The 15,171-nt window shown below is 47.0% G+C and overlaps 1 protein-coding gene across 5 annotated transcripts in view; it reads left to right on the top strand.

Annotated features, from left to right (window-relative positions):
- The window catches only part of LOC144138117 (transmembrane channel-like protein 7), a 76,836-nt gene extending 64,534 nt beyond the window's left edge, over window positions 1-12,302 (top strand). For all 5 annotated transcript variants that reach the window (XM_077670226.1, XM_077670225.1, XM_077670229.1 and 2 more), the window contains 8 exons: window positions 3,477-3,643; window positions 4,812-4,935; window positions 5,963-6,060; window positions 7,392-7,499; window positions 7,952-8,027; window positions 8,101-8,231; window positions 9,388-9,558; window positions 10,279-12,302. In XM_077670226.1, coding sequence (XP_077526352.1) covers window positions 3,477-3,643; window positions 4,812-4,935; window positions 5,963-6,060; window positions 7,392-7,499; window positions 7,952-8,027; window positions 8,101-8,231; window positions 9,388-9,558; window positions 10,279-10,432 — 1,029 coding nt within the window. In that variant the 3' untranslated portion in view covers window positions 10,433-12,302. The remainder of the gene's footprint in view (window positions 1-3,476; window positions 3,644-4,811; window positions 4,936-5,962; window positions 6,061-7,391; window positions 7,500-7,951; window positions 8,028-8,100; window positions 8,232-9,387; window positions 9,559-10,278) is intronic.
- Window positions 12,303-15,171: the final 2,869 nt, after the last annotated feature.

The raw sequence follows: 15,171 nt of genomic DNA, 5'->3' as shown, positions 1-15,171 counted from the left end.
TCGCTAGGTATTCCATCGAGCGAAAATTTGTATTCTGCAGGCTCGCAAAACCATCGATCATATGTGATCAATGGCCTATGGAGCGGTCCCGAAAGAGTTAAGACCTCAAGTCTAGTGACAGAGACTTGGCACTATTTCTTTCTAAACAAGAAAAGCCAGATGAATATTTCGATGTCCTGGCTTTCTGGGCTGGGATGGAACACCTGACTTCAACACTTTCTTGCATTGCCCTTAAATGCCTGTCAGTGGCAATCAACTCTGTTGACGCAGAAAGGTCGCTCAGTCGCTACGGTGACATCGTGTATAACAAGCACTATTCTCTTGGTGAAGAAAGCACAAAGCATCACCAGATGCACAGCCACAACAGCTTCCTTCAGTTGTATGAAATCTGGCATGTTGGGAGTCTGAAGTGTCTAATAAATGAACTGTTACATGTACCTTATGTCTTTTCAGTGTTGTCGCGGAGTTTTGCAGATTCCCCTATCTAGAATCGCAGAATTTGAAATGTTCCGCTGCAAAAAGTAAGGGGCTCTAGTCATTGGTGAAACAAAAGCTAGTCTAGTGCATGTGGCTCTTATGTCATATCACTGGAAAGGTGAATGCAATGGCACGTGACCCGCCGTGGTGGCTCAGTGACTAAAGGCTCATTCCCACTGGCGATTTGCTTCGTCGCGCGTCACGCGATGAGGCCATGAGGCGGTGTTTGCACTTGCGATGAGCGATGATGCGACTGCGTTCAGCGCAACTGCTACCCGACTTGTGCGTCAACTTCCTTGGTGCGTCAACCATTCGCAGTCAAAGAAAATTATGTTACAGGAGCGTGACAAAAGCAGGTAGAAATCAAGCTAAAACACATGCTACTAACCTGGAACAATGCCGAAAGCATTGTGGGTTGCAGGAGGAGCAGAAAATAACAAACTCAGGAAGGCTCTTTTCAACATATTATTCCACAAAGAAATGCACACGCTTGCTTTCACGCCACAACACTCGCATCACGGCCCGCAAATTTCGCTTATTTTCACAGGTGCAAAGTTCTGACGCCTCTAAACTCTACGCGTGTTTACCAGTCGCCGATACAAGTACGAAGAGGCTGCAAGTCGACCTACCGTCTCACTGTCCACCTAGCTATATACGATGATTACTTGCTTTTACAATCCATACACGTGTCTCCACACTGATGAGTTCCACGCGTACACTGAAGCCACTGACGAAAGAACTGAAACGTACCGCAAGTTGCTTGCCGGCCCGACCCGACAGGTCCAGCGATAACGGGCCAAGCGGGCCGAACGAGCCGAGTGGCAGCGGCTCGGCCCCTGATGTTTGCATTGCCGGATGTAAACAAACATTTCGTTTCTGGCTATGTCAGCCTACTCCGCAACTATGATTGGCTATCCGGTTTTGCGGGGCCGTCGCGCAACGAGGGAATTCGGTCTGAGAGTGATTTGCTCCACCGTCGCAAAGCGGCGAAAAGCGACGGCCGGCTCATCACTTTGCGATGTCGCAGTATGTCGCGCGACGAGGCGAATCGCCAGTGGGAACGTGCCTTAAGGCGTTGCGCTGCTGAGCACAAGGACACGGGTTCGATTCCCGGCCGCGGTGGCCACTTTTCTGATGCAGGAAGAAAGCAAAAACGCCCGTGTGTACAGATTTCGGCGCACGTTGAAGATCCCCAGGTGGTCAAAATTAATCCGAAGCCCTCCACTACAGCATGCCTCATCACCTACGTTGTGTCGGCGTGTTAAAATGTTACAATCAAATAAAAATCAATGGCGCGTGCGTAGAACAGGTGCACCCCAGCACTGGAGAATGCAGCTTCTAGGGAGCTGTGTCGTGAAGTGTCACCACTGGGCATGTTGTATTCGCACCAAAAGATCACGAAATGAAAAGGAAGAAAGAGATGCTAAGACAGTAATGGCAGTGAGGGGTGCTTGGTGTGTATATCTGGGACCTGCCTTCAGAGCATGTAAGCAGACTTAAGTGCCCTGCGGAATTTGTTCATAAATCCCATTGTAGACATAATGCTTGGGAGGATTAGGGGAGGACAGGACCTTTGGTGAAGGGATGATGTGGAAAGATCTGGGAGGCCTGGCAGCAGTTTCCAGTGAAGCAGGATAGGAGTGGTTGGAAAAGCAAGGGAGAGACCTTTGTCCTATGGCGGTGAGCATCAGCATGATGATGATGATGATGGTACATGTTAGAGATCTCCGGACAGTTTTGTAGAATAAACTCGTATTTCTCCACTACAATGTATCATTGTCCAAGTATCACTTGGGACTTGGGTGTGGGTTGCATAGCTAATTTGTTGTCAGGAATCAAAGAAGTCCGTGAGAGTTCTTTGCTTTGCGGCTAATTGATACAAATAGGAATTTGCTGTTTTTTTTATGCGTGATCAAGCTTGGCCTACCTGGAGGCATTTCTACACTACTGCAGGGTTCGCACAGGTCCTTGAAAACCTTGAAAACCCTTAAATATACAAGTGTCAATTTCAAGGCCTGGAAAGTCCTTGAATTTTTAAATGGTCCTTGAAAACCCTTGATTTTTCTGGAGAGAACCAATGGGCCTGTCTTTTTTACAAGAATTTAAAGTGTTTGTCGTGGATTTTATGTGTTAACAAATGTAAAGAAACATTGTAACAATCAAGTTTCAGTGTATTGCGTGAAATTACAAGTTCGGTGGATTTTCATTATTACGAGACAACATCGGGAGCAGACACTTCTCAATCCAATCAATGTTATAATACAATCCAGTGAAAGCCAGCTTCTGTTCTCTATCTTGTATCTTCCATCTAGTCTGTGGATGCTCACTCATTGCATGTGTTCTGTGCCTTATATGCTCCACCTGCATTTGCTCTTACGTGCAAATGGCGGACATGCGCTTAGTTCATCCTGCATTGCAGCAACACTTCCTGATTTAATTTCAGCTGGTACTCTTGCTGACAAAGCAGGCAATGCAGGCAACATTAATGAAGTTTTGAAATCAAACAGCCTGAGAAAAACACCAAGAAAAAAGAAAAACCCCTAAGTACCAACCATGAAATAAAAAAATAAAGCTGGGGGAGCGTTCACAAACCCGTTAGCGCCTATCTAAATGTGCACTAGTGTGCTGAGGTATTGCGCAATAAAAACTTTGGATTGTGTTGAAAAAGTTATAAATAATTCCAGATAAAACATAAAAGGGAGATAAAACATGGGGACCTTGAAAATGTGTTTTCTGGTCCTTGAAAGTCCTTGAAAACCCTTGAATTTTTGCTTTTGAAGCCCGTACGAACCCTGTACTGGCATCTTGGTGTAAATAAAAAAGCGAAAAAACGCTGGCAGTAATGAGGAACACCGCAGAGCGCTGACTCACAGTTGAACTCTCATGGATGAGACACACACCAGCCCAGGCTCTCTGTCTCTCTCCCTCCCCCGTGCTTCTTCTCTTCGTTGCAACAGCTTCCCTAATCTCGTCTCTCCTCCCCCCCTTGTCTCCCGCAGAAGCAATCCCAGGCCCCGAGCACTTCCAAAACGCTGGCCCTGCTGATCCAGTTTGTGCCCTCGCTGGTCATCACGGGGCTCAACCTGGTCGTCCCGGGCGTCTTCTCCAAGCTAATCCGCCTGGAGAACTACTCCATCGCTTTCCAGGTCAAGCTCACCCTGCTCAGGTGAGGGGAATAGGTGCTCACACATGCCAGAGGCGGTGGCCCCAAGGGTCTCCCTCTGGTGCCACTGTTGGTCAGCCTGCATGACAGCTGAGGGTTGATATTGCCATGACCCACTCCTTGGGACTTGTTTTGTTTGTGCTTTGTTGCCCGCGCATGGATGAACCTGGTTATCTTAAGAGTGCCAGTATGCTCTTTCTGCCGTATGATGAGGCGGTCAACCTTGTCTATACTCGGTGACAACTTAAGAACGGCACCGGAAGTTGCCGCTGTGCCTTATCACCGTAGCCGGATGTTTCTGCGCACGGCGCAAGTGTAGGACGTTACTGGGAATATTTTGAACATGGCGTGAGCGTTCCCGTGATTTTTCGGACTTAATATGCTTATAAACGACTCCAGTGACGACAAACAAACTGCGCGAGACAAGGCAGACGATATCACGCATTCATAGCAAACCCCTTTCAAAACGCGCGCGCACTGACGTCACGGGTCCGGCGCTTTGGCGGAGTGATACACTACACGAGGTGGTGCCGTTCTTGAGTTGTAACCGAGTATAATAGGGACGTGCGGCACCCCATCGCAACTAAGCCAGACTGTTCCTGTGTTATTGACGCCGTTCTTGGTCTAACTAGGTAGTTCTGGAAATGAGAGCATTCCGAGATAAATGCACACTGAGGAAACGCAACAGCAATCGATCCGCCAACGCTCGACCATGCACGTCACTTTGTCAGCTGTTTCTCCGACGTTTTTGCTTTTCTTCCAGTTTATTGCGAAGCACAGGTTTGCTCCAGTAAACTTTATTTACGAAAAGAACCGTGTGCCGTCTTTTGCTGCTGAGAGGCTCATGGGGAGGAGGAGGAGGAGGAGGAGGAGGAGGAGAGAGAGAGAGAGAGAGAGAGAGAGAGAGAGAGAGAGAGAGAGAGAGAGAGAGAGAGAGAGAGAGAGAGAGAGAGAGAGAGAGAGAGAGAGAGAGAGAGAGAGAGAGAGAGAGAGAGAGAGAGAGAGAGAGAGAGAGAGCAGTTTAATGGTACTGACGAGGTCTGCCCAGCAGATAGCCTAACATGCTACGTCAGGTGAATAATGACACAAATGAAAAAAGAAAAAGAAAAACGACAAGCGGAGGAGGAGGAGGAGGGTAGACGTGAACACCTTCTCTCCTGCCCCCCTGCAGGACGGTGTTCCTACGCTTCACATCCATCTTTGTGCTGCTGCTGTCGCTGTACAAGCAGATCAACTGCGCCCCCGTCAGGGAGGAGAACTGCCTGGAAGGGGACGGCGACTGCAAGAAGCCCATGGTGAGCAGGCCTTCTCTCCTGGGGGGGCACCTAATCTCACCAATTCAGGGAGCTTAAAAATGCATGGGCATGGGAAGGAGGCAGGCAACACACAGTTCAGTCATCTGCCCTCCTGTTGTGCTAGCTTGTCCTTGCAGTTCGGGCAATTTTTTGCTGTGGAGGAGTGCTTTCTTTTTTTTCTTTTTTTTTGGCAGTGTAGATAATTAAGAACTAAAGGAATGGCTGGAACCAAAACTGGAAAATACTATACAAGAAAAGAGCAAACGAAGCAGCGTCCAGAGGCAGGACATCACTTCATCCAGTCTCTTTCCGCTCTTTCCAATTTTTTTTTCTCTTAAAGACGATAGTCTTTCTTGGGCTTCTTAAATGCAGAAATTTTGGTCTGTATGTCTGTCTGTCTGTGACTCGATTCAGCCTCCCGGCCAAAGTGAAATAAAATCTGCTGCGCAATAGTCTTAAATACCCGCAGCCAAATCTAAACGTCTAAGCCCGGTGTCCATGTTCATACTTTTCAACACTGTTGAGCAAGAACAAAACATTACACAAATGCAAATATAACGGAGAAAATCAATACATAAGTTATATTTGCAGTGTTCCTTTATTAAGAAATTCATGGATGCTTGGTTTTTGCAACAGCAAATGAAATACCAAATCAACTGCAAAAAAACATCGTCTGCTGTTGCCAGCGCTACTATAGATCTTTCGCTTTATTTTGTGTTGAGTGACAACTCGAGCCATGCTATTGGCACATGCTCGGCATGTATATACAAGAACGTCTGCAGTAATTGTTAGGGGAACATCAAGGGTTCTGTGAACCACATTTCGTTAGTGTGAACTCCGCTGTAGCCACTTTGAACTATGCTCTAATGCCCATTCGGAAGTTACTGTGGTAACAACTGCTGCAAGTGAATGCAAATTAACTGGAGGGGTGAGTGCTTTTAGCCCCTCAATCATTGCGAGGGTGTGGCACTGCATTTGGGCCACTACTAATATTGTTTCTGTAATTTGTACTCTTTTTCGCCCGCAGTGCTGGGAAACAGCCGTTGGCCAGCAGATCTACAAGCTCACAATACTGGATTTCATCGTCGGAGTGACTCTAGTCTTTGTCGTCGAGTGCCCGCGCAAGTGAGTACGCCTATATTCGGGCCAAGTTGTTTCAATATTTCACGCAAGATTTGCTAGATTTAATTGGAACATAACACATTCCAAATGGACTTGCACCATCCTAGGTTTTATTGTTTTTCTGGAGAAACTCCATATACCGTATTTATTCGAATCTAGGCCGGCCCCGATTCTAAGCCGACCCCCGAAAGTCCGAAGGCGCGAAAAAAAAAAAAACTTACCTCGAATGTAGGCCGAACAAAAAGGCGAGGTCAGCGTTCACAAAAAGAAAACACGTTTATTGAACATGAAGATGCGGTCCTGGAACTCAATCAGTTTCTCTTCAAAATCACCAGGCAACTTCTGGACGATTGAGGTTCGACGACGGAGGCTAAAGCCGAAGTGCTTCATGAATTTCTTTGAAGTGTGCCTGCCATAAGCCTCGTTCCCTTAAAAGCTCCCTTGCTTTTGCCTGGAGCACTTCCGTCGTTACTGGAAGGGCAGCTGCTCGCTGCGTTTGAACGAAGTCAGCCAATGCCATCTCCATTTCATGGTGACGGCATTCTCGTGGTCCGGTGATTGCCAACCTCGTTGCGGCGCACGCAAATATCCTCTCCCGTTGCGTCCTCCAACGACGGACATTTTTTTCATCCACGCCTAAGTCCCGCCCGGCTTGAACGTTCGACGGCAACTCCGCAGCTAAAACAACTTTTCTTTTAAAAGCGGCACTATAATGGCACCGCTTCTTTTTGCGCTGTCAAAACCAAACGCCATGCCAAACGCCACACCGCACGCAGGCCACTGTCCGCACAATTCAAAATGGCGGCCTATGGCCCTTAAGTGGCTACTGGCTCGTCTAGTAATGGCTACAATACTTTCTTTTCTGGGTGGCGCTAGCTGAGTGCCACTTCACTTGGAAATTGGCGCGTATTTCAAAATCCTCGAATCCAAGCTGACCCTGGAGTTTGATATATCGGTATTTCAAAAAAACTATCGGCTTAGATTCGAATAAATACGGTAGCTTGAAATAATAATGACTAACATTTTAGAAAGGGATATTTACACGTTGCATCGTCATCACCACCATGAAACTTGTCGCCGTGCACAACAGGATGGAGAACAGTGACGTCCAAATTGTGTTAGCTGAATTCATTCGTTGCAAAGTGGAACTGCCCAATGTGTTTTTTATTTCCTCTATTCCCTGTTTTTACTACTTGGGGTTCCTTCTCAGGAAGAGACTGGACTTTTTCAGGCACCTACCACTTTCACAGGCTTAGTTTCTTTTTCTCGCATCAAGATGCACTGGTGACTGTCATAGGTTGTGCCACTGATCTCTCTCTCTCTCCCCCCCCCAGGCTCATAGTGACTCGGTGCCAGTGCAAGCTGGCCAAGGTCATAGGCCAGCAGGAGTTCAACATTCCAAACCGGGTCCTGGACCTTGTCTACTCGCAGACGCTGTGCTGGTAAGGGGGCAGACATTTTGGGTATTTTCGTTCAGATGTTTCACTGCACGTGCTTGCGGCAAGCGCAAAAGATGAAAAGCGGGCTGTCCACAACAGCAAGTTCTTTTTTAAGTGCAGAGCACTTCAGGCACTCGCCTTGTCGTCCTAGCTCGCTCGCTCGACCCAAGTATATAGAGCACCAAGGTGCCGTCCCGGGGTAACGCCGTTGTTCGTGGTGTACCCCAGAGGTTTTGAAAGCCAAGCGGTTTACATAGTCATAAGCGTTCGAAACTCATGAAACGCTGGCGCTTGTCATACATCTTCCCGTTGTTTAGCGCAAAGAAAACTATAGGTATACATTTGAGGGAAAATATACGTAATTAACCGGCAGTGCCCGCGATCCTTTAGTTAAGGACGCCCGTTGGGTTGGTTTTTGCAAATGGTAAATGAAGGCCTGCCATCTGTGTGTCCAGGCTGGGAACCTTCTACTGCCCACTGCTGCCGGCAATCACCATGGTCAAGTACTTCATCATCTTCTACGTCCAAAAGGTTTGTGGCTGACAACGTTGCTTGCTTCGTTAAGCACAAAGCTAGTTGTAACTTCTTCTTCCTTTGTTCACAGTTCACGCTGATGAGCAACAGTGCGCCGTCCCAGACGCCGTACCGGGCCTCCCGTTCCAACACGTTCTTTGTGATCGTGCTGCTGCTGGCTCTTTTCCTGGCGGTCATTCCGTTCGCATACGCCCTGGTGGAGTGAGTACACGTATCCCGTCTACCTTGAATGTTCTACAAACAGTAATCAAGCCGGAACATTGTTTAGGAGGACCTTTTTGACTGCAAGATGCCGTTGTCGTGCACACTTTTTGCTCGAATCTTTAATTCTTGTTTAAGAAATTGTTCAACTTTGAGAAGTTAGCTTGGATTAATTTACAGACCTTTTTAATTCGGGCCAGCGAACACACATATGTCATGTTGCCGGGGGGAAAAAAAAAGTCCTGTAAGGCTGGACAAATAAAAAGAATGAAAAAATCTGAAGGTCCGAACAGAGGTGCCAATCTTCAGCTCATAAGTTGCCTCATTTCTCCTCCTTCAGCCTGTTTACATAAAGTGGGTTCCATTGCAAAGAAAGGTTGAATAACTTGTGTGCTTGTCTACCAAACAACCTAGTGATAAAAAGAAGATAACGAAGTATCAAAGGAAGTGGATAGAACGTCACAAAACACAAAAGGACTGCTGTACAGTCTGCTCTGAACTGTGGCGTGTGTGTTCCTCAGTGGCAGCTTATGTTTCAACCGCGAAGTCTCGCCACCAGGAGGATGATTTGACGTGCCACAGGTTGGATGCCATACTTGCGCAAGAATTAGGGCAGACAATCGGCGGGAATAAATGCATGGGAAGGACATATTAGTAGAATATAAGAAGAAATGGACGAGGGCAGGGCATGTATTGCAAAGGCAATATAACCATTGGTCATTGAGGCAACAGAGTGGATCCCTAGTGAAGGCAAGCGTGGCCAGGGGGCAGCAGAAAGTTAGGTGGGCAGATGAGATCAAGTTGTTTGCGGGGATACATTGGTCACAGTTAGCACAGATGGAGATTAATGGGAAAGGCCTCTGTCCTGCAGTGGGCATAGATAGGCTGGTGATGATGATGATGATGATGAATCGGCGAGTTTGGAGAGACACATTTTCGTGAAATTGCACTCGTCGTCATGTTGTTCCAAAGCCTGTTTGGCATTCTTACGGTTAGGTGTGACAGTCTGAGCATTGAAGATTAGGCCAGACCACCCAGAAAGTATAGTTTTACGGCACTTTGTTTCCAAAGTTATTGAAAAAGACTTTCTAAGAAGAAGTTGGTGTGATGTAAGACTAGCAACCACCAACACACTGCTGGCTGTGGTTCCTTGCAGGATCCAGCCGTCGCTGTCGTGTGGGCCGTTCCAGAAGTACCAGTCCACCTGGCAGGTGGTTCCTGAGACGATCCACTCGTGGGGCACCCACGCCTGGGGCTGGTACGTCGTCAAGGCCGTCGACTTCTTCACCAGTGTCGCCTTCGGCGTCCCCGTCGTCGTGGTGCTCATGTGGGTGCTGCTTGTCTCTCTGTTTCTCCTCACATTCTCCCTCTCACGTTGTTTGTCGAAAGATTCTGGGCTTCTGGATTGATTGGTTGGCCAAGTATTACTTTGTGTGATTACTTTGTGTGTTCTCCCCGGAAGTACACTCTGTCGTATCCTATCGTAGACTATGTTATCGTAAAATACAGTCCATGCTATCGAATGTGGGCAGATGGAGTTGTGGCTTATATCAAACTGCAGTAGAGTCTACGTTCAATGGGGTTCATCATGAATTCAGTCAAATGCAGGGTGCATGTAGAATTGGCAACTGTTATTTTGGACATCCTTACAATTACGACAGTTTTACAAGAACTGTTGAGTTTATTTATTTTGTGGAACACTTCATTGCCCATTTTTATCCTTCCCATAATGTGCTAAAAAACTGGCTTTGAGCCTTTTTCTCACCGCTGCTAAGCCTCACTAGTACATAACTGCCTAGGGCACAGTTTACGGTTAAAAAGTGGTCGAACCACTGTGTTTCCCCATTTCTTCGGAACTGGTTAAACCTGGCTGGCAACACTTCCATCCACACCTTGATGCCACAATTCCTTCACTGAACTAAAGTCACTGTGTACGGCGACATTGAGAGTGCTCGTGCTTGGAAACTCTGCGTGTCTTTTAGCATTGACATTGTTGTCCCAATGGCTGCCGCTCGAGCCGTTCGCCTGTTTACTTGTTGTGCTTCAGGGTGTGCATCTACTACTACTACTCGGTGGCGGCTGCGCACACTCACATGGAGAAGGTGCTCAAGGACAAGCTTGTCCTGGAGGGCAAGGACAAGCAGTTCCTCCTGGCCAGGATCACCGAAGTGGCCCGCCAACGACCCTCCTCTACCGCATAGCACCACTACGCTCACAAGACCGCACCACCGGATTTGCTCCGTGCCGCCAGGACCATTCAGCGATTTCGCCACCGACCAGTGCCCACCGTTTTTTAAGGGCCTTGGGAGTGGTCACTCAAGCCTGATGGGAGTAACCACTTAGGCCTGACAGGAGTGGCCACTGAGGCCATTCACTTCAGCTTGGACTGTTATCTTCAGCAGATAACGCGTCGTGTAGTTAATCCTTCAAAGTGAGTTGAAGCGAAAAGGTGAAGAGTGTGCCGTGCAGGCAACAATTGTCTGTGCAATCGTTGCCTGTTGTAGTGGGCGCATGTTTGGGCACTGGTTCTTATGTTGGCATGCACCACTTGTGGTGCTTGTGGGTGCTGGAAGGGGACCTCTAATGCCACCCTGTAGCTGAACTTTGTCAGCGGTTTTTGTTGCTCAAGCAGAGCAGGAGTTTTCTTCAGCAAGTTTAGCCTGCAACGTTCTAAGGTGTACATTTTTATCCACTTTACCGAAATGCTGACGTTACTGGTGTGTTTGGCGAAAGGGAAGCAAGCTGGCCCTTGCAGATGTTTATTTTGATGCATTTAGCTTGGTTGTTGTTCTCTGATTGGTATGTGTAATTAGCTTGGGAACACCCCGGGCTAATGAGGTGTTCTCTCTTCCTTGTGTTGCAAAGGGGGTATAGGGATGCATTGCTCAAGTGCAGTTTGGGCCCAGTGTCTGGTGAGCTCTCTTTTAAATGTCATAACCACTGAACTTATCAGGGTGATTGATCCTATTGACATTTGAAATGTCTGTCGGCTTGCTCAATTTGAAGCTGCTTTTGGCGAGTTCTCACTGTGTCAGTTTCTGATTTCTCATTGAAAGTGCGAAACGAGAGCACCCATGGCATACAGTGGAAAGCTCAAGTGAACTGACTTTGGAGGCTTTGATTTATGATTTGCAGCCCTTGTGATGCGAGCAGTTAGGGAAGTCAAGCAGCTCACTGTATCGAGGTGCCTTGGAAGTGGTGGGAAAGATCTGAAAAGGTGTAACATGGCGAAATTTAACTGAGCAGCATATGCAGCGAGTTGAATCTCCGGTTAACCTCTTACAGCTACTTTTTGACTCTTAGCGCTCTCTTAGGGCTGTAATGAGCAAGGATCTGGGGATTGTTTGTCTACATAGGGCTTTAGTTGGAACAAGTTTGTACGTGTTGAATTTTTTACTGTTGCAGTGAAAGTAGTTGGTGGAGTTAATGGCATCGAGTACTTTTGCGGTGCGGAGATATCCAGCCACTTGTGCCTTAATTTAAGGAAGGGTAATATGTGTAGTAATTGTGTGGAATGGGAGGCTCTTTGAAATAGTTTGAAGCTCATCATCAGTCGACGTAGCACTGTTACTTATTTCTTTATCTTTTACGTTTTTTTAGTGCACTGTAAGTCCATGAGAAAATTTTTCCGCGGTTTGTGATTTTATTGTGTGGGCCTCATTCAAATCTTAGATGTCTTTCGCTGGAATGTCACCCTGATGCGTCGACAAACTTGCTCCTCGTTATTCCCAACATATCCTACAAGGTATAGTTCCTCGCATTTACTTTTTCTTCTTCCGCAGTGGTGATGATGTGCATACTAAGGCAGACTGTGCTGAATGAGTATTGGAAGTGTACAGTAATACCCTCGTCACAGTGCCTTGTGTGAACTCGTTTAGGTTGTGTTACAATGCTGGCTCAGGTGGCCAGCTGTGCCATTGCTCTTCTCATATTTCTGATCTTGCTCTGTGAAGGCGTAAAATGGTACGCCTCTTCAGATGTACATACTGTTCTTTTATACTGGCGGGAGTTAGTTTTTATACGAGTTTGTATCATATAGACTGCAGTGCCTTATAAAGTATGAAGTTGTCATTCTAGTTTTTTTTTCTTCCCGTCAGTTTGGGGAAATTTGTGGGGATGTTATTGTGCGGTCATTTTTCATGCACCTGTTACAAGCCCATGGAAGCGCTCGACTCCTGTAGCACTCTTGAAACAGTGTAGAAGGTGTAGTAGCAACAGTATTACCTATTTTTCGTCCCGTAGTATTTGAATGAATAACCAGTAATGGTTGGTCCTCGCTACTGAGACCAGATATGCTTAGGGCAGTGGGTGATTGAGGCAACACTAGAAGTTTCGGTTAGTGTAGGACCCTAACCGAAACCTCTTTCAGTTGTGATCTGCGCGTGCACTCACTGTCGCATGAAAATTTTAAAGCGAAAGCTTTCTTTGTGGGACCGATGGTGTCCCGTCCAAGAACTAATGTAATATTTCCCCGTAGACCAGTTGTTCGACCGAAAGGCTCTGATAAGATCTCTGGGCAGATGACGTGCGTGCGTGAAACCGGGCTTATTCCATTGTGACAAAATAATTTCTATGGAAATGGCAGAAAAGGAACAATTCTGGACAAGACAATACACGGATCAATCATGCAACAGTATACCTTGATCTCATAAACCACGTATTGGTATACATTTGGAGTGTTTGCAGATGCGTTCAATTAGTGCGTGAAAAACTGTCACATGGGTTTGTTTCGTTTGTGATTTGGGTCTTTGAAGGTTTGATGATCGATTGGCCGCACATCCAGCGAAGGTTGGGCACACTTTTAGCTTTTGTGCTTCTCTGAAATTTCTTTAGGAAGGATGGTAAATTTTTTTTAACCAAAGCATGTTCACAGCTGCTATTCCTAGGTAAAACCCTGTCATTTTTGTATGCTCCAAGGTAAGAATCGCTTTTCTTTTTTTTTTACGTTTTCCTGCTACACCGAGCGCACCTGTAGCTTTCACCTTTTCGTGCTTTTGGTGGATTACAGGCAGACTGGTATCTGTCTCAATGTACGTTCAAAAAATGAGCGTGTGTTTATTGGATTACAATTGAATGGCAAAAAATTCATATAGAGCGGGGTCACTTACACCTATGAATCCGTTTTCAAACCCGGTTACTCAGTCACTGCTACACCAACATATATACTAAGGAGATCATACGAAATGTGAGGTCGGGGCGGACTTATACCACATGTTATGGTCGCACCTCGCAGACAGAAGCAAAACAGTGCCACAAATGCTAGGGGCTACTCAGTGCAATGAATACGGAGCAGTGGGAGACCACTTTGCTGAACCCCAACCCAGAAGTGCTACTTTGGGTTGGCTGAATGGCTGAGGCCAATACCAGAATCCAAGAGCTCCTTGGCAGATGGCTGAGGAAAAAAAAGGGGGGGGGGAAACTCTTCCCTAGCCCCACTGCTTTATTCATGTTAGCTTCCCAAGGGCCAGCAGCCACTCTGAGGTGTTCGGATTTTTTCAGCTCCTCGTTGGGCCTTCTCGGCAGCTTTCGTAACCGGTCGTCTGCTTGCCTCGGCAGCTTTTGTAACCGGTCGTCTGCTTGCCTTGGCTTGCTTGATTCCACCAGCCGACAGAGCAGACGATAATTTGTATAAATAATGCGCGCCAATCTACCCTGTGAAGGTGGTAGGAAAGCGAAGCTGTACACGACACCCACAACGATTACCCATGCGACGTCACTTGAATTCACACACGTGGTTCTACAAAGAGTGAAACCAGAGACAATTGAAATGCACTTAACCACACCCATTTTACTTCTAAGAGATACTCTTTGCTAATGTTAAATCAATGCATGATTCATGAACGGTGGTTGGTTGGGTTGTATTGGTGACACACATTAGTGGAAACTCTTCATAAAATTAAAGCTCAAACCCATTGTTAGACGATCTCACTTCTCCTCTGTCTCTGCTGCCACAGACGGGAGCAATGAGATTGGCGGCAGAAATGGAGAAGTGGAATGCCATTCGTTGGTGTGAGGTTCCTCTAGTTTATACTAACTCCTAGCGCATGCACAATGCACACATGGCTGCTACATATGTCGTGGGCGAAGCGCACCGTGGTGCAAGAGGTCGTGTGATACTATCACGTGGCATTCAGCGAGAACGCAGGGGGTAATCCCGCAGATTGACTGGGTGACGCAGATGGGCTGGGTGAGTGCACTGTCTATCTCCCCCGTCTCTGTGGGGGCTCGTAGCTCAATCGGTAAGACAACGGGCTCCCGCTCCGTTTCTCTATTCGTTTCAGGTTCAATTCCTGGTGGTGCCAGTAACTTTTTATTTCTTGGTGGGAGTTTTCTGTTGACCCCAACGATCATGACAGAACCGTTTGGGGGTAGAAGTAAAAAGCTTCGCTTTAAAACCATAAGAAAGCATTTGTGCTCTCCGCAGTGTTTCAACGTGGTCTGAAAGGTTTTGAGTTGGTAACAAACAAAATATAAAACACTTAACTGAGGTGAATGTGTGTTGCGGTAGCCGTTGAAAACTCGCGCAACTGGGATTTCATGCTTGCGCAACAGAAAAAATGGGTGCAAATGTACTTTATAAAGGACTGCTACACCGGTACATGGCAGCTCACAAGAAAATGGGGCATTATTTGCCGTTCCCTGTAATCATTAACGAATGATGCGGGTGTGCAAAACGGTAGTTTCAGAGCTTGGAGGGGAAGTACTCCTGAACGTCGAAAACGTGCGCACTCGCAGACGATGCAGTACCGTCGATTTTACCGTTGGCTACAGCACCCCAGCTACTCAGTACCAGCAGTGCCAAAAAGGAAGCGTCCGCTGCTGGGACAGCGCCCTGAAATACAAGGAAAGTAGCTGAGCTGCCGGAATGGATTAAACTAGCAGCGAGTACGCTGATGTTTCTTCGTCGTAAATGACGTTGCACAGCTCGGGTAGTAAGTTC

This window comes from Haemaphysalis longicornis, unplaced genomic scaffold, assembly GCF_048455015.1.
Source record: "Haemaphysalis longicornis isolate Haplotype H1 unplaced genomic scaffold, Haemaphysalis longicornis Haplotype H1 scaffold_5, whole genome shotgun sequence".
NCBI classification, from domain to species: Eukaryota; Metazoa; Arthropoda; class Arachnida; order Ixodida; family Ixodidae; genus Haemaphysalis; species Haemaphysalis longicornis.
The sequence above is the reverse complement of the archived record's forward strand: the minus strand, read 5'-3'. Positions and strand labels throughout refer to the sequence as shown.